The sequence below is a fragment of the Sitophilus oryzae genome, unplaced genomic scaffold (assembly GCF_002938485.1).
Source record: "Sitophilus oryzae breed Bouriz unplaced genomic scaffold, Soryzae_2.0 scaffold_578_pilon_pilon, whole genome shotgun sequence".
NCBI classification, from domain to species: Eukaryota; Metazoa; Arthropoda; class Insecta; order Coleoptera; family Curculionidae; genus Sitophilus; species Sitophilus oryzae.
Window position 1 is genome coordinate 2,279,264 of NW_022147171.1, and position 26,116 is coordinate 2,305,379.

At 32.1% G+C, this 26,116-nt stretch overlaps 1 protein-coding gene across 2 annotated transcripts; it reads right to left on the reverse strand.

Annotated features, from left to right (window-relative positions):
• LOC115887585 (rab GTPase-binding effector protein 1-like) lies at positions 1–25,978 on the reverse strand. 2 transcript variants are annotated; one of them, XM_030907046.1, is made up of 13 exons: positions 25,729–25,978; positions 25,551–25,655; positions 25,297–25,479; positions 25,031–25,173; positions 24,681–24,785; positions 24,484–24,618; positions 24,021–24,253; positions 14,561–14,758; positions 14,410–14,503; positions 14,163–14,350; positions 13,328–13,427; positions 3,060–3,176; positions 1–465 (listed from the first exon to the last, which is right to left on the reverse strand). In XM_030907046.1, exons 1-13 carry the CDS (start codon positions 25,760–25,762, stop codon positions 190–192), a joined length of 1,911 nt encoding a protein of 636 aa, XP_030762906.1. In that variant the 5' UTR covers positions 25,763–25,978; the 3' UTR covers positions 1–189. The 2 variants fall into 2 exon arrangements, with proteins under 2 accessions (XP_030762906.1, XP_030762905.1); XM_030907045.1 differs by having other exon boundaries at positions 13,328–13,430; positions 25,729–25,977.
• Between the last annotated feature and the right edge of the window lie 138 nt (positions 25,979–26,116).

The window sequence follows — 26,116 nt, forward strand, 5'->3', positions numbered from 1 at the left end:
AATATTTATTGATTTTTAATTTTTTAAGATAAGATGTATTTTTAATATATATTTATTTAAAACAGTTATTTTATATTTTACCTGAATTCGACAACAAAAAATAAACCATTAAGAAATGTTTTAATGTTTGTTTCTTTCATATACTTTTTACAAGGAATAACAAGATATCTATTTTAACGGTGTACATATTCAAGTCATAGGAGGTTCTTTACTAAAATAAGGAGCTGAACTTTTGACTAGCATTGTGTGACATACATCACAGACTTTGGATGGCCTTAAATTAGGGCCTGATTGCACAGATCGCGTAAGACAATTCTGACAAAAAATCTGTCCGCAATGTTTACAGTGCTGCTTCTTTTTGGAAGTGGAGAACTGATTTCGACAGTTCGGACATTCGTCTACATCCTCTTCGTGTTGCCACCTTACTTGAGTATCCGATTCTTCCCGAATTTTCTCAAGTTGAACCTTTAAAAGAATAAGAAATATGGCTGAAAAATGTTTATACCTTTATGAACTTCCTCCTAAACATTAACAGTGTATAGTAGTACAATATCATCGAAAAAAAAAACAGCGTCAGCGGTGGCTATGAAATGAAGATCGCTGCCATTTTATATGTAAAATTATACGGGGAATGTCATCAATCATCATTTCCAAGCCAACTGGACGCCGTTTTTTTTATTATACGGTAGTATTCTTTCGTTATGACACACCGGTATCAGGTCTAAGGAGAGACCAAGTTAAAGAGGTGGAGAAAATGGAGACAGATCCTCCAGCCTACACCTCACGGGTACCTCAGCCGGAGGCAAGCTCCTCGACTGTGAAGGGCACGGAGGGCCAAACTCCAACCGTGGAAGGGTGTGTACCCTCGAAGGAAGAACTGTAGTCAGAGGAGGATGGGAAATACCCTGTCCCCTCTACAACAGAGGTATGATGGGTTATAGACTGTGTAATGACTCAAGGAAGGGGGGCACAATAGATCTTTAAGGTCGCAGTGATTAACCCCCCCCCCCTCTCCCTCATTCTACATTCTACATTCTGAAGAAAGGTGGGGGTACTGATTGGAAACGAAAGAATACCGCGTAAAGTGAATAAATCAGTTTAAGTGAAAATTTTCAGTTACTACCAGTTCAGAAAGAGAATACTACTAATAATAATACATATCATATAACCATTGAATAAAAAGGATATAGTACCAATAAAAGTGGCGATATCAATATGGTCAATAAATCTCAAGAACTAAAATTGATTAAGCAAAGTTTTATAGAGAAAAAGAAAAATATAGTAAAGATATTTGAGATGAGTGCTACAATGTGCTCAAAATGAATTTATGAAATTTGACTATTTTAAATTAAAAAATCTGAATTTTTTTAAATATCATTCCCTATATAGGGTGGTGACAATTTCGATACTCAACATTGGTATTTCGGAAACTAAAAGAGATACGAATTCGGTTGAATGAGACAAAAGTTGGCGTTATTAGTTTGACAAAGACCTGTGAAGAAAACCCGTGTATCTTGATTAGTTTCCGATTTATGTAAAAAAAATAGTTTATTTTTTTTAAAGGACAATATCATTAGAACTATTGTATCCATTGCAACGAAGTTGGTAGTTTTATATTTTTGATCTCGCCGTTTTTAGAAATTTTGTAAGCCTTTTAGATTTCGCCCAACAAAAGTTTTAATTTTCTTATGCATTTTGAATTTTTATACCTTCAGATAGAGCAAAAAATACATATACGGCTATATCCAATTTTGATCCATTAATATAAAAAAAATCCCGAAAATTCCGAAAATCCCGTCTCTTTGAAAATATGCCCAATATCGGATAAGCCTTTTGGAAGTCTAATAACACAAGTTTTGTCTCATTTAACTGAATTCCTATTTCCCGCCCTGTATACCAGAAACAAACAAAAACAACGTCAGAGTTGGCTAGGAAATTGAGAATGATGACATTTTATAATTAAAATTATATGGTGAATGTCATTGATTGTCTCTGATGCTGATTTCGTTTTTCAATCAAACAATACAATATATTTTTATTAATCAAAAATAAAATAATGTAATTATAATACTTAATAACAATAGCATACTGGGTGTTTCCCAAATGTGGCTCACCTTTATAAAAATATTATAAGTACAGGGTGTAATTTGGTTAGGTATGCGAAAATATCAAAAGTTGACATATGATCTCTCCAAAAAAATCCTTTATGGGTATTTCGCCATTGCACTGCAAGAAAATCTACAAAATAAAATAGTTATTTTTTGTAAATACTTCTGCGTTAAACCTAAACGGACGCTGATTGTCAGAATTTCTGTTTACAGTTATACAAATTTGCCTAACAAGAAAAAAATGCTTAACGTTTCGGAAAGTTTATCTCTTTCCGTCGTCGGAAGCAAAAAAATACAAAGAATAAAGGAAAAAACTATTTAAACTATTTAAATTCAACTATTCGAGAACACTTTACTTTTTTAAAACAGATACGTCTACAAGAAACCGTTGACGTTCTGTTAAAAATGAAATGAATGACTTTCCGAAACGTTAAGCATTTTTTTCTTTGTTAGGCAAATTTGTATAACTGTAAACATAACTTCTGACAAGCAGCGTTCGTTTAGGTTTAACGCCAGAAGTGTTTAAAAAAAATAACTATTTTATTTTGTAGATTTTCTTGCAGTGCAGTGGCGAAATACCCATAAAGGATTTTTTTGGAGAGATGAATCCGCCACATAGGTATAGACATTTTTTGACATATGATATGTCATTCTATTCAGAGTGTCATTTTCTATCGAATTAAGTAAAAAAATACCGACGGTGCCATTTAAATTTTTTTTTCAATCATTTAAATTATATTTTATTTATCTGAAAAAATAAAAAAGTTATAGGGGTGAGCCACTTTTGAGACGCACCCGGTAGAGCATTTGCGGAACGCTGAGTCATCCTGCATATCAACCTAGGGATTGACTATATGTATACGAACCTTAATGCTCCACAATGCAGTTTGGTAATTATTCACGAAATTCGATGTTACTATCTGTATTCTATTAATAGTGTATTAAATTTACCTGTAAACTTTGCGACAATCTGACAAAATCTCTTTGCACCGTTTCAGTGGTCTGAAGCTCTTGTTGTAAGGAATATACTCTTGTTTTTAACTCTCCCTTCTCACTTTCCAGTTCTTTCTACAGATAAAAGAATAATATATTTTTACCTTGAAAAAAAAAATCAATGCCCAATTAAAAGTATGACATGTAATCTACCTTATTAAATATAAAGAAAATAATAAAATTAAAACTTGTTCGTAAAATCATGCAGTGTTCTTTCAAATAAAATGTGTACTATTGTTAAAAAATGCATATATTGCTGTCTTACATAGTATATAAATTTATTTTCTTAGTTTATTTGATCACAAGAGACAAGTTACAAGTGCCTATAAATTCACCATGGATAATGATGTTTTTGTTTCAAGTAATAGCGAACGAATTAGGTACATAATTGTGTTAAGGTCGATTCTCATTAGGGGTTCCCCAGGGAGTGTAAGAAAACTAGCCTCTTCGTGGTGCAGTCTAGAAAACGTAGCATAAGTTAAACGTAGCATAGGTAAATAGTCTACAAACATTAGTCCTGGCGAAATTGCACCGACCAAGTGCTAGCGCTAACAACTTATATAGGGAGAGGCTTTCAAAAGAAGAACTCAATAGCTGTGTTTAGCGATTTAACATCGGCGTACGAGACGGTATGGCGAAAGGGAATGATATCACAATTGCCCAACCACTAAATAACATGCTGTCTAGTCGGAAGTTCCCCTAAATGGAAATATATGTAAATTATGTAAATTAAATGATGAGTTACCACAAGGATCTGTACTTGCCCCGCTCCTTTTCAACTTCTATATTACTGGCCTATCGAAAACGAGAGCACGAGACGCTGATGACATAGCCTTAGTGAGCCAATCGAATGATTTTATCAGCTCGGAAGCCGTGTTCATTCGTGATTTGCAAATACTAGAGACGTTTCTACACACATGGAGGTTTAAGATCCATCTAAATAAAAGAGGATCTAGTACGTTTAGTAAGTAATTAAAGTTATTTTGTTAGTTAACATAATATGTATTTTGTGAGCATATGTTTTCTAATAATATACTTAAACTTAAAACTATTTTAAAAGCCAAACGAATAATTAATGTAAGTATCTGACAAGAAACGAAGAATAGAAAGAAATTATTATACACCAGAAAAAGAATGGGATGCCAATTAAAGTCTTTTTGAATCTGGTAACTGTGCATATTTAGCCGAGCTTCAAGGCCGTCGACGTGCCGTCGATCTAAAACCGAAAATTTAAAATTTCCAATTATAGCCAAGTTCGGTAATCACATCCAGATGTCGACGGATTTTTTGTCACGTGATCACAGATTGGATGGAGTTAGCTGAAATTACCGAACGGTTTGGAATGTTCGGATCGCTAATGGAAAAGTGACAAGTTTGAAATCCCAATTCCCAATTGAAATCTTTCAATGTTCAAATACAAAAGGACCAGTAATTTATTTTTTGAGTTTTGTACGTCGGACTTTACTAGTTTTGTATGTCGGACTACATACTAATCGGACTTTATCTATTCAGCAACTAAAACTATTTTCACGTACTTTCATCCTCTTCGATTTCTTTATATTGATTATCATTTACAACAATTGTGAATTGTTTTTGTAGTCAACATCAAACAGAACAAGTTCCTTCATCTTTTAAAAACAAAAAACCAAACAAAATAAACAATTTAAAACTTGACAACAACTTGGAAATTTAACCTCACTAATTTAAATTAATCATTAATCTGTTTGCTGCGTCAAAATTTTTCGAGCAAAAAGATCACCATTCGATTGCTCCTATTTTATTTACCGAACGGTTCAGATTTACTTCCCCTACATCTTGATGTCATAAACGAACGATCGAGATCGATCCGAGCGGTCGGACGTGAATACCGAACGCGCCTTAAATTCTGATTATGATATTGTCGCGCCATCTAGTATTTTATTTGCGCAATTTTAGCTCTTTCATTTCGAGTATTTTTCTGTTGTGTAGCTAGATATTCTGTGGTTTCATCTAAGCAATACATATGCGAACTACAGGCCAGAAGTTGAATTTTGAAATCAAATACTGCAATACAACCATCTCTCAAAATATCTTGGGGTAATACTGGATCGCTCCCTAATATATAAACAACATCTAACTAAAATAGTCTCTCAATGTGAAAACTAGAGACAACGTGCTACTAAAATTATCTCGAAAAAGTTGGGAAGCACAAATGCACCAGTACCTGAGTGTTTCATACTCTCAATAACTGCACTAACAAAAAACTAAAATACTTAAATATTATGATAAAACCACGATTTCAATATTATTTTAATGCTATCACCAGGACGGCGCACAATGGAACGAGTCCATGTTAAATGTTGGGCATGGGACTAAGATTTTTTTTGGGAAAATGGAAAACTGAATATGGTAGTTTCAAAAACAAATGTCAGGCCTCTCTTAAAAACTGATTTTTAGAAAACAAAAATGTATTTTGTCGTTTTTACAAAGGTTTAAAATTAACCGTTTTCAAAAAGGCTAATTCATGTTGAAAATATTACCACAATTTGATTTTTTATTGCCCAAGCTGCGGTAGGTATTTTAAAAAAAAAAATTTTTAATTTAACTCGTTCTGTGTTAATGAATTTTCGGCAAAATTTTGTACATAATATCTCATCAATCACCCTCTATATATTTTTGAATTAAAAAGTTTTGAATTTTTATTATAGATCTAATCATCAAAAAATATGAAGTAAGTGCCGCAAGGTACCATAAAAAGAATAGCGGCATATAGTAGACCATAATACCCTTATTATAAACATATATAAAAAAAGTTGCCCCAATTTGCCGTTTTTTGAAAAAACAAATTTTGAACTATACGATGGATACTATTTCCAAGGGACTTTTAAGTAATTTACATAAGTTGAACCAGTCTGGCTTTAAAAATATATTGCACCCCCCGCCTTTTAGGATACATCTACGGTTTTTATTATTATAAGCACAACTATTAAAAAAATAATTCTCAAATATGAGTTGTTAATGAGAAATTAGTGTTCTATCACTTTACTATAGTTATTTTCTTAACAAATGCTTAAAGTGGTACTTTCCCGCACGCTTTATTTGACATTTACCCTGACATTAACAAATAATGCTAGTCGTTCAAATAATTTTCAAATATGCAGTAATTTAATATGGTTATCACTTGGCTGAAATATTCAAAAACGAAACGAAAAACATGCTAAACCATTATTTTTTAACATTATTTTGTCCAGAAAACATTAACTTTATCTAAAACCGCGTTTATTAAAATACAATAATTATGCAATTTTCAAAGGCTCATTTTTGTTGACCACTCTATATAATAAATTATTAATCTATTAAAAATATTTTTTCTAATAAAACTCAGAGTTTCTCCTCTCCAAAAAAACTCAAAACGAAAAAAGATAACAATGAAGCAAAGTTATCCGCTTTAAAAAAAATTGGTTTTGGTAAAACACGCTATATTTTTAAGGCGCCCTATACATATATGGTTTAAGTTATGTAAGGCAACAATTTTTTTTTATAATTTAAGACGTCCCTCTTTACATGATATTACAGTATATAATTTTAAGTTTTCCACCACAGTTTTCCACATTGAAAGAATCAAGTAAAAAACCTCATGTCCAACCGCTCCCATAAGCTCGTTCCACTGTGCGGCCGCGGCGGCGTGAAGTTCATAATTTTCTGATTTCGGCCGTTGAAGCGCTGCGGTCGGAATTTGTTGAAATCTACTGAAATGCACCAAGCCTATAGGTAGCATAAGTGGGGAATATTAGAAGATACTAGCTGCGACTGCGGGTATCAACGACAAACGATATCTTTATAGCGTCACAGAATGCCCCTCGCGAAGATTTCCGGTAACCGGTAACAACATCTTGTATACATGAAACCTCCAAAGAAGCAGTTGACATCTACCTTTAATCCATCACAGTCAATAATTTTACATTGTCATTTTTATATGTGCATATTTTTTCTGTTTTTACATTGTATTGTTCTAACTATTTTAAGATGATGCATGTTTCGTGTGCTGTTATACTTGTATATGTGGTTGTATGTTTTTATTACTATTGTTTTATTGTTATCATTGATGTATACCCTAGCTCTCTCTGAGCTCGGCTACGCGACGCGTTGCAGTGCTGCAGAGTGTAATAATGCAAGTGGCGGTTCCTCAATAAATGGACATGTGCACGTGTATGTAATGCCTTTTTTGAGAAAAAAAAAATATTATTCTTTTGCTAATTAGATTTATTCCAAAAACAATTCGTCATAAACTGGAAACATAAACTATACACGAAAACTTCGTCGAATTTTTTATTTGGCATAAAGCTTAAAGCTATCTATAACTTTCTAAACAAAACTCCCAATCGCCATAATATAATTTGTTGTAAATACGTAAAGTGTCAATTTCACTACACATTTACAAATTTCACGCTAATTTTTCACGATTTATTCTACATGGCGTCTGACATCGTTGCAATCAGAATGCCCATCAGAACATTAGATTTAATTTGTGAAACTTTTGCCATCCGCACCCTTTGTTCCTCGCGACACTCTATACTCTGTTTTTTTTTTCTCAGGTAAGATTTCGACAGACGATGACAGAAGAAAAGCAGATGACATCCCATACCAATCTATTTATTTTACTAAAAAAAGTTTCTAATTATTTTTAAGTTATCTATGGATGGGTTTAAATATAAATCCGTCATGCGTCGTGTCTTGTTGTTTTTAACCAGTTTTATTGGTTTATTTAAAAAATGACAGGTCGTATTTTAATTTTATTGGTTTGATGGAACGATGAACGACAAACGGACGCCGATGCGTATGAACTCGCCTTTAGATTTTTGTCATTTTTGACGCTTGTCAAAGTCTTGCCAAATTATAGGTTATAATTTTGTGTCAACTTTTGTTAAATACCCTGCGTTTTGGAAGATGATGCATTTTGATTCGTATTATTACGTGTGTTTTGTGTCTTTTGAAGTCAAGTGGAGGAAAAATCGAGTGAAAATTAACTGTAGACCCAGAGCACAGTTTATGGTTAATACTCGCTGCCCAGGCAGAAAGTCTTATACACCAATGAAGTTGCCATCGATAAAGTTTGTATACCATTTCGTCGTAGATAAGTGCATCTCGTATAAGGTAGAAGGATCAAACTAAACACATACTAAAAACTGGAGTAGCTGTAAAATATCGACATCACACGATAGGCAAATAATGGATTTTAGTACTGCAGAAAAATAATGTCAAAAGGTACTAGTTTAAAAAAATTAAGATTAAAGTTAATTAATCAACCTTTAAGGTATAAAATTTGGTAGGAGTTATTATTAATAAAATAGTTTGTTTTATTTACCTATGTTGTTTTATTTATTCCTGTGGAATATTACAAATTTGTATTTGTACATAGGTAAGTTATATTGATAAATATAATCATAAATGCGGGTAGTTTCATAAAGCTTGAAAGTAAATAATAGTTCTTTTTTATATTTTTTTGGTATGTAGTGTCTTGTTCTTGTTTGTTTTGTATTAACACATACCGTTTTTATTAAATAAAATAACTCGATTACATTTTTTTAGTTTTATACAGTTTTTTTCACAATATTTTGAAGTAATCACTTGTCATCTTGTCAATCAAATTTTAAATATTTCCTGCTATGCGTTCCAGTTGTACCAACTTATTTCTTTGTAAAATAAAATAAACTACTTTGAAATTAAAATGACAGACACATCTATCACTGTCAAGGATCTTCTCGTTGGACAGACTTTAGTGACGTTTGATGTATTAAACAGGTTCGTGTTCACATACAGGGTGTCCCAGGCTGAGCGTGCATTAGAAGTTTCTAGAGAACCACAATATCTAGATCGGAGAATTTTTGCACATCATTGTTTTACAACGAGATCTATCGATTAAAAATATTTTCAATATGGCGGCGCTTCCGGAAATACCGGAAGTTGACCTCAACTTTCTTATTTTAAATGGGTGCCCCCATTTTTTTATTAATAATAGCTCCCGTATATAGCGTTTAACGCCTTGGGAGTAGCAAGGTACAGCTTGCCATAATAGAGCCGTTCGGTATACAAGGAAGGTAATGTGGCTAGCACTACGCTTCAACCACCTATTATTACCTCAGGATTGTGAATCCCAAGTACTCATTTAAGGCTGAGTCGACCTAGGTACCCAAACTATTTTTATTTTAATAAAAATAGTTGGCTGATGAAATGCGGGTGTGGGAATCGAACCCACTACCTTCAGATTTGTAGACGAGAGCCTGTACCTCTACGCTACAGGGCACCTCCATTTTTTATTACATACTTAAATTCTCTGTAAAATTTTATGATTTTTGATATAAAACACTCTATATCTAACATTAACCGTTTTTGAGAAAAAAAATATTAAACATTTTTGGACGAAAAAAAATACCTGTCAAAAAAATGTGTATAGCCTAAAAGTCAAATTTAGTGATTACCACAGCCACTGTGACATAAAGAGAAGACATGTGGCTATCTATTTCAAAAATTAAATTTTTCAAATGTCATATAATAATGGCGGTAGCTGTCATGGAATTGAGTGATTAAAAAATTATCATAAATAATTTTTTTTCAAATGGAAACCCACTTTTTTTATTTCACTAATGAATCGGTTTTTCAATTCGTTAGTTTTTAACTATACATGTTCCTATACCTAAAATAAATCGTTTTTAAGTTATTTAAGATTGAGTTTGAAAACGTATATTTTCCTTGATCTAGCTTCCTTTGACATTAAAACGAAGTTTTTCCTTGTTCTACCTTCCTTTGACATTAAGTGTCAAACGGTCAGACAATTTATTTCCGTCAGGAAACGAATTATTTGAATTTCCTATAGTATAAATACTGACTTAAGATTTTAAAAATGTATTTATAAAAATATATCTCGTATTTTCGCTCTTTAGTGATATCTAATAGTTGATAATATTAATAATATTCCGTATGATCGAAAAAAAAACAGCGCAAAGTTGGCTCGAAAATGATGCTGCTTTTTGAACAAAGCGTCACAATATGACATGGCCAGATCTATTGTTTTACATCACTTGACGTAAAGTCATAGGCTACTGGTTAAAATCAAGAAAAATATACGTTTCAAAACTAAATCTCAAATAACTCAAAAACGATTTATTTTAGGTATAAGAACATGTATAGTTAAAAAGTAAGGAATTGAAAAGCCTTTTCACTAGTGAAATAAAAAAAGTGGGGCACCATTTGAAAAAAATGATTTATGATAATTTTCTAATCGCTCAATTCTATGACAGCTGCGACCATTATTATATGACATTCGAACAATTTAATTTTTGAAATAGATAACCACATGTTTTCTCTTTATGGCACAGTGGCTGTTGTAATTACTAAATTTGACATTTAGGCTATACACATATTTTTGATAGGCAGTTTTTTTCCTCCAAAAATTTTAAATATATTTTTTCTCAAAAACGGTTAATGTTAGATATAGAGTGTTTAATATCAAAATTCATAAAATTTTACAGAGAATTTAAGTACATAATAAAAAATTGGGGCACCCATTTAAAATAAGAGAGTTGCTGTCAACTTCCGGTATTTCCGGAAGTGCCGCCATATTGAAAATATTTTTAATCGATAGATCGCGTTGTAAAACTATGTTGTACAAAAAATCTCCAAGCTAGATATAGTTCTCTACAAACTTCTATTGAACGCTCAGCCTGGGACACCCTGTATAAACCGTGCATTTGCAGCTCGCGCTTGGAATTATCAGCTTTGGATGGAACTTCTGATTTCAAGAACTACAAAAATGACATTAGTGTGCAATATTTAAAGATAGAAGGCGATTGGTTCGATGACCATTTTTTTTAATATTATGTACCCCTAAAGTATTCAACTAGGTTCCGCCACTGAGTAACGCGGGTGGAATTCCATTTTAGACGCTACAACGAGCAACTATAACTCTGTAGTTGGTATAGGGTTGGCACCTGTCCTTTTTTGGAACAACTTGTCATTTTGTCTTTTTTTGACCTAAAAAGTCCTTTTTATTGACGCATTTTCCCTGAGAAAATTATCTACAGCAAACAGAAATATTCCTTTCGTCCGAATTTAATTAGACATGTTATAAAACTTATAAATAAATGTTTTTTTTAATTTTAAATCGGCAAAACTTTATTCAGAACTCCGCGTTTAATATCAAATAATAGTTTAGGGTTTATTTTTAACCATTTTGATCTTTAAAAGGGAGCTTTTCAATTTCAGTTTTAAAGTAAATGATTTATAATCAGCAAGCGGTTCCCAATCGACAGCTCCCAAATATCATCAGTTCCAGAATCCCTGATTTGCCTGCTGCTACTAGTAATTACACACGAGATGGACCAAAATACCCGCATTTCGGGTAAAGTATCCACAATTGGCAACGCTGTGAGCGACGCCGCCCTGCAGCAGCATTTTGAAAGAACGCACACGAAATATTTCCAACTTTCAACTTCGCCGCGTAGTAAGCTGTTGTTCATCATGCTTCCGAATTTCTCGGTTATTTTTATGTAGGGAGCTATCAGATTAATTTTTTTTAACTTTTGACGGAGAGAGTGATGGCATGTTATTTATCATAGAAAACGTGCGAAATTCGGATTCATGAAAACAAAGCAGAAAGGTTTGTGTACATTAAAACGTACAAATCGTTTCCAGAACGTAACGTTTTGATACAGTAAAATATTATTTAGTGGTTTTAAGAGTAACTAGTTCACACTGTCAGGGCACGGTATCGTATCAGACACGTTACATTCCTTTCAGTACAAACGGAAATATTTGTTGGATGCTGGTAGGTGCGGATCACGTCGGAACTTGTATCGCTTCAACATTGGATATATTGCATGCAAATCTCATCACTGAATTTTGCCTTGTTTCTTCTTTCTCCAGTAGAAGTATAAATTGCACGTGATTTTTCGAGGAAAATGAGAAAACATTACTTTACTGAAACAAACTGAAATGCTTTATGTATGAATATGTGAATACACAGTCCAGTGACTAGAATAGAAATGCTGCAAGTTGGAAACGATTTGTGTATGATAATATGCGCCAATCTTTGAAAGTAGGATATCAGTGAAGAAATATCCTTTAACGTGCTATAACCGCTGATTGAAAGAATTGGGAAGATACGCAACCTAATGGGCGAATTCGTGACAAGGTGTAATACGGTGGAGACACCAATCCTTCTGCGGACAACGCATAAAACAATTATTTTCTTTAATTAGGCTAGTGAAGGCATATCGAAGACGGTGTGGGACTAATAGCGACAATGCGGTGCCATATTAAAATGTGTAATATCTGTAATACATTTGACGAAAATATCTTTAGATGAAAAATCCGCGTTTATGTATTGAACATTTATTCGTGTTAAACATAGAATAATCAAAAATAAAAATTCTTTTATAGGTACTGAATATGTCGTATGATCGAAAAAGTCGTTTAGTTGACTTGGAAATGACGATTATTGGCACTTACCGTAATGTTTTACATATAGAATAAAAAAATAGATAAATTTAATCATATAATATATTAAATTGTTTAATGATAGAAAATCCGTATTATTAACGTACTGTACCCAAAATCCGTAAATCTACGGATTAATCAGTTGTTCTGGCAATACTGTCTCCGGCAACCACTCTGTCGACTGAAAGAGAAGTGTCTAGCCCTAGCAGTCAACTTTTAAGCTTGACCAATCAGGTTGGTTAGCGTGGTTATTTGAAGTGTGTTAATTCATTTGTGTTTGTCAAAAACTCTAACGTGATTGGTCGGGCCTAATAGTTGCCTGCTAGGGCTAGACACAAGTGACTGAAAGCAGAACTACGGTCTGCTACGGTACAGTATTTTTTATTCGCCGCAGAGGCGCACAGCTAAACTAAATCTTGGAATTCTCGGACAGGATTCTCTCTCTGACGGTAACGCTAGCTACATCTCGGGCAGGTTTTGTGCCACGAAATCGCCCATAAGGTTGCGCATCTTCTTATTTCTTCAATCAACGCCATAATTAAAGCATGATAAAAAAAACGGTGTCCAGTTGGTTTCGCAATGACATCAATTCGCATTAATGACATTCTCTATACATATAATTTTATATGTAAAATTATATGTATAGAGAATGTCATTGATCAGAATGATATTAATGACGGCGATCTTCATTTCATAGTCATTGCTGACACCGTTTTTTTATTTAAGCAGAATATAATAGTCATTTCTCTTACAATACGAGTTTCGAGTTCCATAATTTTTCCTTCATTTTCTGTTACATCTACGTTTTTAGCCACAAATTCTCGTCGTTCTCTCTCCAGTTTATCAGCATGTCTACTAAAAAATAAATATGTACAGTGTTAGCTGTATTTTATTTTGTCCCACTTTTTACAGGCCATAACTAATTTTATAAAATTTGGTGTCGAAAAAAGTCTGTGGTCTATGGCGATTAGATGGCGTTGTTTTGAAATTTTCGAGGTTATCCTGTTTTATAAAAAAAAACAAATGGCATGCTAATTTAGTGGCGCAACTAGACACCGACTTTTAGGGGGGTTTAAGTCTTTTAGGGTGGCTCAGCTTACTTAAAAGATAATATTGATTTGAGGTTAAAACCAACTTTTTAAACAACCTGCACCAATCATCAATCAGGAGGGGGGGGGGGTAATTTTGAGCTAGGGCAGCTAAGCACGCCCTAGCCCTTCTCTAGTTGCTCCTATTAATGCGTTTCTAGAATATTAGGATTAATTGAAATATGAAAAAGTCCTATAAAAATTGAACTACCCTTTATAGGGTAAGTCAATGATAGAGTAAGTTCAATATTTCATTTTTGAGTTATGAACATAAATTAAAAAGAAAAGATATAGGCAATATATGTTAATATACTCAATTTAAATTGCTTCAAAAAAAGGCTTGTGTTTTAACGCATATAAGGCGGAGATTGACTTGAACCGAGCGCTGTAATGTGACGCTTCTCATTGATTGACAGTTCTATGGTACCTTGCCATTGTTTTCATCAAACAGTACTTGGACTTTTACAATAAAATCTTCACACTGGTTAAAACTTTTTACCTTAAGTTCTTAATCTCTTGCTCTAAAGAATGTTCTATTGCCTGTCTTTCCTGGATGTTAAGTTCCATTTGATCTCGAAGGAGTAAAAAGCTCGATTCTAAATTGTTTACCTTTTCTTCTGCTTGTTCTTTGCCTATTTTTGCTATTATCAGATCTTGGTGATTCTTAAGTACCAATTCATGAAGTTCCTTAAAAAATATTCAAATATAAATAATACAGACTATCTTAAAATACATATGTAAATTACTTCAACAGTATTTGGTAAATTTATAACTTCACTTTGTAATTGTTGAGAATGAATTGTATATTTCCCTACTAAATGCTCATTTTCTTTTTGTAACCTGGAATTAATACACCATAACATAAATATGTAGCCCTAAAAATGTATATATACATACTTGTCTAATTCTTGATATATTCTTTCCCTTTCTTTGGTTAATTTTGAGAGTTCAGTTTTTATTTCCTTAGTTGCCTCATTAAAATACTGCTTCAGTTCTTTCAAGTCTTGTTCAGTGCAATCTGTGATTTTTGTCAGTTCTGCAACTTGCTGTTTATGTTCTTCTCGTTTTTCACTCCACTTCTCTTCCATTTCTTTTCTGTAAAAAAAGCATGAGCATCACAGAATGAAATTTAGCAATAATATTACCCCGATTTTTGTAATAAGTGTTTAAATAGTTTCGACACAGATTAATATTGTTTCAGATTTTCCAGTAAGACGGAGAAACTAAATTAAACAAGGATGCATACGGTCACTTAAATCACCGATTTAAAAGGACCGAATTCAAAACGCATGCGAATGATCACTGGCTCCAACACAACAGCTGTGCGATCGTGCGACCGGATAAATAAAAATATGCGACAAATATCTTTTTTTTTCGGCGTTCAAATAAAAAAAAACAAGAAATGCGAAAAGAAATATTTTTAGAAAAAACATTTTTTGGCGGCTTTGCTTTTGTTGTGCCTTTGTCGGTATTAGTCATTATTTTTTCCTTATCTATAGCTGGCCTATGTAAATACTGAATTTTTGTTTTTGCATAGAAGGCGACAAAGCTAAACTGGTAGATATAATGTAAACATGTTTTCTATATATTTTAATATAAATATTCTTTTATAAGTCCGGTCAGTAAAACTCGACAATTTTTAAAAGAAAGGCGTGTTCCGGCTTTACGACTGAAAAAAATTATTTACGTGTGAAAATATAATTTTTGTGTGTTTTTGTTATCTTTCTGGGCCGCAAGTTTTTGCGTTTATTTTTTATTGTATATATTAGTGGATTAGTGTATATATATAACGTAAGTAATTAATATGGATAGTTATGAAAAGATTGGTGGAGTTTTTTATAAAAACTGTAAGAATACTTTCCCCAAATGTCGGGGCAGTGGAGTAAAATTTTTTGGAGTGTCAAAGGACGGAACACCGTAAGTACCTACTTAGGGCTCGAACTCACTGACGACCAGGTCGTCGCTGGCCGGATGTATTACGTTTTTAGCTGCGGCCAGATGAACGACCAGCTTCAACAGAGTTGTCAAATCTAACGATTTTTTACGTTTTACCAATTAGAAAATATTGTTTCAGAAATGTTAAAATATCCGAGTTAACTAAAAAGCGAAGCTGCTATTCACAACAAACAAAAAGCATTGTGTACGCGCGACCGACAAAAAGGGAGATATTCTGTTTCTTTTTTCTACTGATATGGCGCCCTTATCGACTTTAGAAGTAAACATATTAGGGCCATCGTAAAAAAAATCGTCAGACACTGGCTCTAAATATAAGCAGGTAGAAGGTTTAGCTTCCAGTTATTTCAATGTTTACAATATAACGAAGAATCTACAACAGTAATTACTACTATTTTTATGAATGTTTAAGTTACTTTCTTATTTTTTTTTCAAAATAATGTACCTAGTAGAAATATAGTCTAATGAACCCTGTTTGAAAAACGTTAAATTAAATATCATATTTAAAATACAGTTGTCCTCCTTGTACATAACTACAATACAACTAAAAAAACTAATTTAATAAAAAAAAACAAGTGGTTGTAGAAAAACTTTAAATATTATTTTTTTTATTTTTTAAACATCGAAATTCAAAGGTATAATTAACAGGTATCATACCAACCATAAATAGAGTAGGTATGTCATATAAAAATGTTTTGAGTTTTTACTAGAATCGACCCTTGATAAAAAAAGGGATTAGATTTAAGATTACCTTTGTTCCAGTCTGTATACTATTTCTTTGGATTTTCTGCACGTGTGCAAAAACTACTACATCTGAAAAATGATTAATTTGGAAGAAAACCGGCAACAAGCGGCAGAAAATAATAATATTTCCGTGCAGTCTTCTGGTCGCAACGACCAACGGACGGCCAGGACGTTAGTGTGCGCTATTTCATTTGATTTAATGGTTTTAGAGGTAGGTGCGGCCTGGCCGGTGCGACCTGGTCGTCAGTGTGTTTGAGCCCTCAACTACTTTTTTATGATTGGCAGACCTTCATTTTCTACCAATTTTCTGCCTGTTTACTATAGAAGGCAAAAAATGTAAAGAAACATGAAAAAAGTTGGAAATGTATTTTAATTTGTAGTTTGCTAAGTTGTATGATGACATAACTTCCATTTATTTTACTCCTGTATTAGAAATTATTACTACAGGCTAATTAATTTAAATTTTTTACGTCCTGCATTTTTCTCATAAAACTTTCAATTTAAATTAAAAAATAAAAATGTAAATCATATTGCGGTCTGGTCGACTTTACGGACAGTGGATTTTTAAGAAACACAATTCTAATATACTCAGCTTTTTATAGTAAAACTTGTTATACTCAACTACTATTAACACATAAAATCTCTGGCTTTTAATGATAAAAAGACTATTATCTGATTAGTTGGTTGTTTTTTTTAGTATAAATATTATAAAAAATCTTGATTCGTCAACCAATCTTACTTTTATAATTTTTAAACTGATACCTGTTTTCTCTCTTGACATTTATGCTTTTACCAAGTGACAATATAAAGAAATATTTCCCTCTGAAATGGTATGATAAAAATATAAAAAAATACATTCTTAAATTTTATTAAAAGGCAACAATGCATTCGAGAAAAAAAAACGAAGTCTGACAACGTCTATTTACTCCTGTTAAAGGTCCGAGACAGTCCGAGGTCACGGCGGCATTTACCAGCGAGATGAAATAGAGCCACATCAGATATAATCTGTGGTTTCGACTGTTGATATCAACTAAAATAAAGTAGGTACCACATGATCGTAAAAAAATGGTGTTAAGAGGTGGCTTGGAAATTATGTTTGTAAATATTTATCACAGTTGATATCAAGTAAAATAAAGTAGGTACCACATGATCGTAAAAAAATGGTGTTAAGAGGTGGCTTGGAAATTTTGTTTGTAAATATTTATCGTAATACGAAATGTCATGATTGTACTGTATGATCGAGAAAAAACGGCGTTCAGTTGGCTGGAAAATGAAGATCGCTGTCATTTTATATGTAAATTTATATGGGAAATGTCATCGATCGTCATTTCCCAGCCAACTGGACGCCATTTTTTTTCGATCACACGGTATTTTTTTCTATCATACCATATATAATTCGATCGCATTGGATAATAATTTGGAGCTCTACAGAGTGCACCTTTAGGGTATCAAAAATTTAACCTATACTGGATGCATCTCAAGTGGCTCACCCCCTATAACTTTTTTAATTTTTCAGATAAAAAAAACGAGATTTGTATGTTAGAATAAGACAAAAATTAGGATTAATTGACGTATTCAATCGTTTTTACTCACTTCCTGTTTCACCGGAAATAACTACAACTTTTGATTTTTAAACGGCACCATCGATATTTTTTTTTACTTTATTCGATAGACAATGACACTCTAAATAGAATGACGTATCATATGTCAACTTTTGACATTTTCGTATATGGTTTATTTGAAATCATAACATGCGGTTCATAACGACAATTTGACTTGAAATACCAAGTGTGTGGTATCAAATTATTCGTAAAAAAATTAAGCATACTAGCACAGAATATCTAGCTACACAACAGAAGCCTCGTTACATGTATAAAATCGTAGGTCTCAAAAGGAGACAGGCTTTAAAAGCCTGTCTCCAAATCAGATATTTTGATGCGGTAGTTTCACTACTACATAACAGAGGGCGAAAAATTTAAAAGAAAACAGTTTTCTACAAACGAAATTTAAAAGAAAACAGTTTTCTACAAACGAAATTTAAAAGAATTTTATGCAGTGTTGCCATTGTGTAATTTATATTGTAATATTTCCTGATAAAGCCTAGCTTCAAATTTGCTACATCATTTAAACATATTAAAATAGATTAGAGCTCTTTTTTCAAACGTTTAAGTATTTAACTTGCCATGTTAGTTGGAGTTAAATCTTACGAGCTGAATTAAAATCACTTCCTGACGTTTGATTCTAACTGAATCCTGAATTTTCATTGTAATTCGGCGACAATATAATAAGTATTGTTCTACTATTATGACACCACTTCCTGACGTTCGATTGTGTTCATACCGTATTATCGGGAAAAAACGACGTTAGCGATGGTTATGACATGAAAATCGCTGTCATTTTATGTGTAAATTTATATGGGAAATGTCATCGATCGTTTTTTCCGATATTTTTTTTCCGAGTTTTTTTCGGTATCATACGGTATTTGATATATACTTGCGTATTTTTCATGACATTGCAATATTATGGTACCATGAAGCATATCAAGTGGTACCCTAATATAGTACCATACTATATATGTACACGGCGTTCGATTGGGCTTAAATTTGGTATACTACGTATCTTCAGTGACATTGTAATATTATGGTACCATGAAGCACATCAAGAGGTACCATAATAGTACATAGAGGTACCATATACGATACCATTTCCTGGCGCGCGATTGAACTTATACTTGGTATAGTAAGTATCTTAGGTGAATTTGTAATATGATGGTACTATGATGCATATAAAGTGGTACCTTAATATAGTACCATATTACGATACCACTTCCTGACGTTCGATTGGGCTCATATTTGATTATACTTGTATTTTTGATGACATTACAATATTATGGTACCACGAAGCATATCAAGGGGTACCATAATGTAGTACCATATTACGATACCATTTCCTGGCGTTCGATTGAGCTTAAATTTTGTATACTACGTATTTTCGGTAACATCGTAATATGATGGCACCATGGAGCATATAAATTGGTACCTTCTATAGTACCATATTATGATACCACTTCCTGACGTTCATTTGGGCTCATATTTGATATACAGTTATGGTCATTGAAATAGAGCCAAGTTAAACCTATAAATAAAACTAATATCAAAGCAGGTGGCTAAAAAAAAATGAAGATCGTCATATGCTTGGTCATTAAAATAGAGCCGTCAAATTCTTAACCTGATAAATAGTGTTGTTTTACTTAATATTTCTTTCAATGAGTTATCCACGAGTTTTGTTTGTAATTTAAACTATTTTTAACTAAAAAAGAAATAAAAATACATTTCATTGTATAACAAGTTTGTTAAAAATGGGTCGTCGCGTCCATTGTTCAACTGCTGAAAGGGTACAGATTTTAACATTGCGGAGAGAAGGAAAATTACTATGGGAAATTGCAAGGCTTATCGGACGTTAAAAAAAATTGGTAGAGAATGCTTTAAAACAACAACTAGTTCGCGAAAATCGTGGAGCTAGAAAGAAAACCACACCTCATACTGATAGACAGAGTGTTCGAGTTTCAAAAAACGACCCATTTAAATCATCTAGCGATATTCAACGCGAATTAGAGTTAGAAATTAATTCAAGAACAGTTCGAAGAAGGCTCCAAGCAAGTAACTTGCATGGTACAGCTGCTAGAAAAGTCCCTATGTTATCCGCTAGGAATATAAAACAAAGATTAAAGTTTGCTCATGATTATTTAAATTGGGATGGTGAACAAGGAATTAAAAAATGGCGCAATATTTTATGGAGGGATGAAACAAAATTAAATTTAATAGGTTCTGATGGTAGACGATTTGTTAGAAGACCACCCAACCAAGAATTATTACCAAAATATACTATTAAAACTGTAAAACATGGAGGGGGTAATATAAAGATATGGGGGGCGTTTGCGTGGTATGGTGTAGGACCAATTTATTGGATTAAAGAAAACATGGACCAAGATGAATATATCAATATTATTCTAGAGGTAATGCTGCCTTATGCGGAAGAAAATATGCCGTATTCTTGCATATTTTTGATGACATTGCAATATTATGGTACCATGAAGCATATCAAGAGGTACCATAATAGTACCATATACGATACCATTTCCTGGCGTTCAATTGGGCTTAACTTGGTATAGTAAGTATCTTCGGTGACATTGTAATATGATGGTACTATGATGCATATATAATAATATTATGGTACTATATTAAGTGTACTTAATAGTACTTAATATGGTACTATATTAAGTGGTACCTTAATATAGTACCATATTACGATACCACTTCCTGACGTTCGATTGGGCTCATATTTGATTATACTTGAGTATTTTTGATGACATTGCAATATTATGGTACCATGAAGCATATCAAGGGGTACCATAATGTAGTATCATATTATGATACCATTTCCTGGCGTTCGATTGGGCCCAAATTTGATATACTTGTGTTTCTTTATAAAGATTTGTTTAATTAATAATTTTAATTTATTTTATGAATTTTAATTTATTGTACGATGTCGTGACAGCAACTTTTATGCTGAACTAATATATTATTAATTGTACCTGTGTCAGAGCCTGTGTCACTTTTTAAAATCTACCTAGGTCTATATAAATAACGTGGCAAACAGAAAAAAATTGTTATAGTTTTTAGTCAATTAACATTTTTGTACTGCATTTTAATAAATCATTTCCATTATTATTAAACGTATATTTCATTACTAACGTTTCAGCATTAATATCACTATCAATCGCCCTGTATATTATTAATTTTAAAGATCGCGCACACTATACCTGCACGGACCAGACCAGTAAAATCGACCGGTGAAGGTGACCGTGTTATTTAATACAGTAGAGCACACTAGACCAGTACCAGCACGTACCGCCACAAGCCACGACCGTCAAAACAGGTCGTGTCGGTCAGGGACAAATATGACCGGCAATATTTATGCCTGGTTGTGCTGGTCCGACCTAATGTGCGCACCGGCGAACCAGCACACCTCCACAAACATGCAAATATTGAAGGGTTTGTCAGTATTTCGAGTACGCTAGCTGGCTCAAGTCGCATGATGTAGGTTAGATTTCGTTTATTTTTGTTCGAACCTTTAAATCGTTTTAAATATGAATGAAGAAAAGCTTATTTTACTGGTACAAAAGTATCCAGAGCTGTGCGATAACGAGCCAAGCATTTTATATATAGAGACCAAGAAAGAAAAGATGCAATATGGGAGTCGAGAGCAAAAAAAATAATCAAATTTGATTTGTGACATTCGAAAATATTGGAAAAACTTTTCTTCGGATCTTTTTAATTCAGGAAACAAATGATGAAATTCGCCATATTGCTTTCTCTTTTAATATATGGTGGGTTCATACAGTCAAATAAAATAAAATAAGAATAAAATAAAATAAAATAAGAAAGTTGGTTATATGGGATACCGTACATGCGTTCATACAGCCAAATAAAATAACAAATAAAATAAGAAGTCTTTTGGTGGGTTCATACAGCCAAATAAAATAAAATAAGAATAAAATAAAATAAGAAATAAGGAATTCTTATTTGTGTGCGTTCATACAGTCAAATAAAATAAAATAAGAAATATATATTTGCTCATGCGCAGTACGATGAGGCTGGATAAAAGTTAACTTTTACGATTGTTTATAGTAATTTTACTATTTATAGTATATTTATTTATTCGTTGCCTACTATATTATAAATTTTACTTATGTGAAATTATAAAATAAATTAAATCCAAACTGAAAATATTTGTGGGTTAGAATTAAGCGTGCGCAAAGCCGTTTTTACATAAAATAAAACAAGAAGTTAAAAGATAAAGACTTCTTATTTTATTGGGCTGTATGAACGCATGTACGGTATCCCATATAACCAACTTTCTTATTTTATTTTATTTTATTCTTATTTTATTTTATTTGGCTGTATGAACCCACCATTTATCTTTTAACTTCTTCTTTTATTTTATGTGAAAACGGCTTTGCGCACGCTTAATTCTAACCTACAAATATTTTCAGTTTGGATTTAATTTATTTTATAATTTCACATAAGTAAAATGTATAATATAGTAGGCAACGAATAAATAAATATACTATAAATAGTAAAATTACTATAAACAATCGTAAAAGTTAACTTTTATCCAGCCTCATCGTACTGCGCATGAGCAAATATATATTTCTTATTTTATTTTATTTGACTGTATAACGCACACGAATGAAATTGGAACGCACACAAATAAGAATTCCTTATTTCTTATTTTATTTTATTTGGCTGTATGAACCCACCATTATAGGGTGAACCCAAAATCTTCTTTTTTTCTTAGCTTCCTTCTCTTCCTCCTCTTCTTCACACAACATGGCTAAAATAATAATTTCTTCCTCTGAACTACTCATTTTCAATACTTCTATGTTGCACGCTCTAGTAGTTGAGCCTTGACAACTGTACTTTTTTCGAAACTCTCGCTTATGTTGCTGGTCTGTGACGGTAAAGTGTGCGATGTCATGCAGGATGCAGGTTTGTGCTGTGCTGGTCCGTGTAGGTATAGTGTGCGCGATCTTTTAAAGGCAGTTAAAGTTAGTTTCTTAGTTAACATAATAAAGTAGTGTATATTAAAAATGTATTTTGAGAGCATGTTTTCTAATAATATACTTAAAATTAAAACTATTTTAAAAGCCAAACGAATAATTAATATAAGTGTATCTGACAAGAAACGAAGAATAGAAAGAAATTATTATACACCTGAAAAAGAATGGGATGCCAATTAAAGTCTGTTTGAATCTGGCAACTGTGCATTTTTAGCCGAGCTTCAAGGCCGTCGACGTGTCATCGATCTACGTCGATCCAAAACCGAAAGTTTAAAATTTCCAATTATATTCTGATTATGATATTGTCGCGCCATCTAGTATTTTATTTGTGCAATTTTAGCTCTTTCATTTCGAGTATTTTTCTGTTGCGTAGCTAGATATTCTGTGATACTAGCAATTTTTTCCAAATATGCTAATGAGCCACCCTTGTTCCATTTTAAAAAATTGAAATATGATTAAAAATACGATTTGGGCATCTTTTAACTAGCCAGGACAAGACACGAAAAACATTAGATGATCAAATATATTATTCCAAGGCTCCTTGATTAAAAATTAGTGTTTTTAACACAGCCATAGCGCTCTAGATTGAAATTTAAAATACGATTTTGTTATAATCTATACATGCCAAATATTGTCTTTTTATTTGAAAAAAATAAAAAAGTTATAGGGGTGAGCCACTTTTGAGAAACACCCGGTATAGTTAAAAATTATGTCATTGTATTTCATCAATTTTCTGAATTTTTGATACATCTACTAAGTGTATTCACTTACTTTACTTATTTCATTATTTCATCTTACTTTACTTTAAGAGGATCAGATATTGCAATATAATTGTTTGTAATAGCTTCTTTTAGCTAAATAAATATTTATTTATTTTTATACCAGTTATTACTACTCACCTTTAATAAACACAATATTTAAAAGAATTTATAAAGTATTATGAATTCAAGTTTATTATGCTGCCTAACATTACAAATTCAATCTATGTATCTGGTGAAAGTGCTGAAGTTTTGCAATAGTATTAAAAATTATATATACCTAAAACCAATCTCTTTTATTAACTCCTCTTTGTGCCTTTCTGCCGCCTTTTCAGCTTTTTGTAATTTATTTTTTAGCTCTGCTACATTTTGTTGCTCTTTAACCAATTGAGTTTCATAATTACTGCACATATCACATATTAAATTATCACTCTTTTGCATATCAAAAGATGTGTTAGTGGAAGTATTATGTAAGATCATCCTTTCTGATGTTTGAACGGTACTTCTACCAGGCTAGAATTACAAATAATAATAATAATAGGAATTGCAAGTTTAAGCGAAGTAAAGCTTTTTAGCATGTAAAGCAATTAAAGCGTCTTATTTTTTATATACTAAGAAGCATTAAACACTGCACACTTTTAGTTTAGCCACGTGTATTTGATTTCTAATCAGAAAAGACACTTTAACCATTTTACATGCTAAATAGCTTTACTAGCTTTCTGTGTGGCCATGACTTTACTTACTTCCATTATTAAATGACTACATTCTTTACATTTTTGTAATTGCTCGTCAGTTGCTCTAAGTTTTTCTTTAAGAGCTTTTATTTGATCTTCTAAAGGTTCAACCAATGATCTTAATAATTCCACATCTTCTTGGGTCTAAAACAAAAATATCAAAAATTATTATTCATTTAATAAGCACGATAATGAAAAAATCTTACTTTTTCAGTATTCTTCTCATCTGAAGAACCAAATGCATCTGCACCTAGTTTCTTTGCAAATCCTTTACAAGCATTTATTACTACACTTGGAGCTAAACTGTGTTCCTAAAAATTAGTTCTCAAATGTAATACTATTAAATTAAGTGATTTAAAAATTACACTAACTTTAAGTTTCCACAAATCAAAATTCATTTTGCCTGGTTAATACCTTATTGTGTACAAAAGCATGTAAAAAAGTATGCAAATGTACCAACATAGATAAAAAACAATTACATTCGTTTGATAAAAAATTAGGTTGTGCATGACAAGCATAAAGTTACAACAAATATAATAACATTTTTAGTGGGTACCTGATTTGTATTTTGTTGCTGATACTGACTATTTTCTATTTTTAAATGTTCAATCTCTTTTTGTAAATACTGAATATATGACTGTAACTTAGTAAGCTCTTGATCATATAAACTTCTAGTAGAACTCGATTCTTCTATAGTTTCTACAAAAATATATTTCTTATAATTATCGATTCAATTAATATAAAAACAACTTTTCCTAATAAATATATTGTGATAAAATTTAATGCAAGTAATAAGTTAGAAATTTTAGAAAGTAGCTTTACCATGAACAAGCCTTTGTAAGGATGCAATTTCTTCTTCCGCTTTTCTTTTTTCCACTTCAAAATCAGATTCCAACCTGATGCTATCTACAACAAGCTGACTCTTTGTATCATCTAATTCATTTTTCAGTTTTGTAATCTGATCAACTAAAATGTTATTTTCTTCAATTTTCTTCAATAATTCCCCTAAAAGTTAATTATAGAAGAAACACAAATATAATTTTAATAATGTACCGATAAACCATAATATTTTATACCTTCTTTTTGTAAAAATAATTCCTTCATCTTTGCCCTTTGACTATTAAATTCATCAGTCATTTTTTTCTTCTCCATTTCCAAATAATTCAGCTGTTCATGCTGGTCTGCAGTATTGAATGATTGGTAATTATTTCATTAATTAAATTTATTATAAATCATAAATAGTTAATTACACACCTTCATCAAGCTGAAAATTCTTCCCGTTCTCCATTTGTTTTGATGAATATTTTGTTGCCCTTAATAATATTTATGTCGCATAACTACTAAATAAGTATAGCATTATGCGAATTAGTAATCCTTAATAAAGTCGTATGTAATTCTTAATTCTTGGTATAAAAAATCAAGAAATGGCTAGTTTATTTTTCTACTGTAACCTAGAAAATTTATATTTGACAATCATAGTTGACAATCATCATTGTCAAACAGTCATATTTTGTCTTAAGCCCCGTTCTCAGAACTGCGACTGTCGCCAGCGACACGACAAAAGAACCAATGAGATTTGTACAAAATTCAAACAGCTGTCAATTTTAAATTTAGTACAGCTCCCATTGGTCGTTTGAAGTGT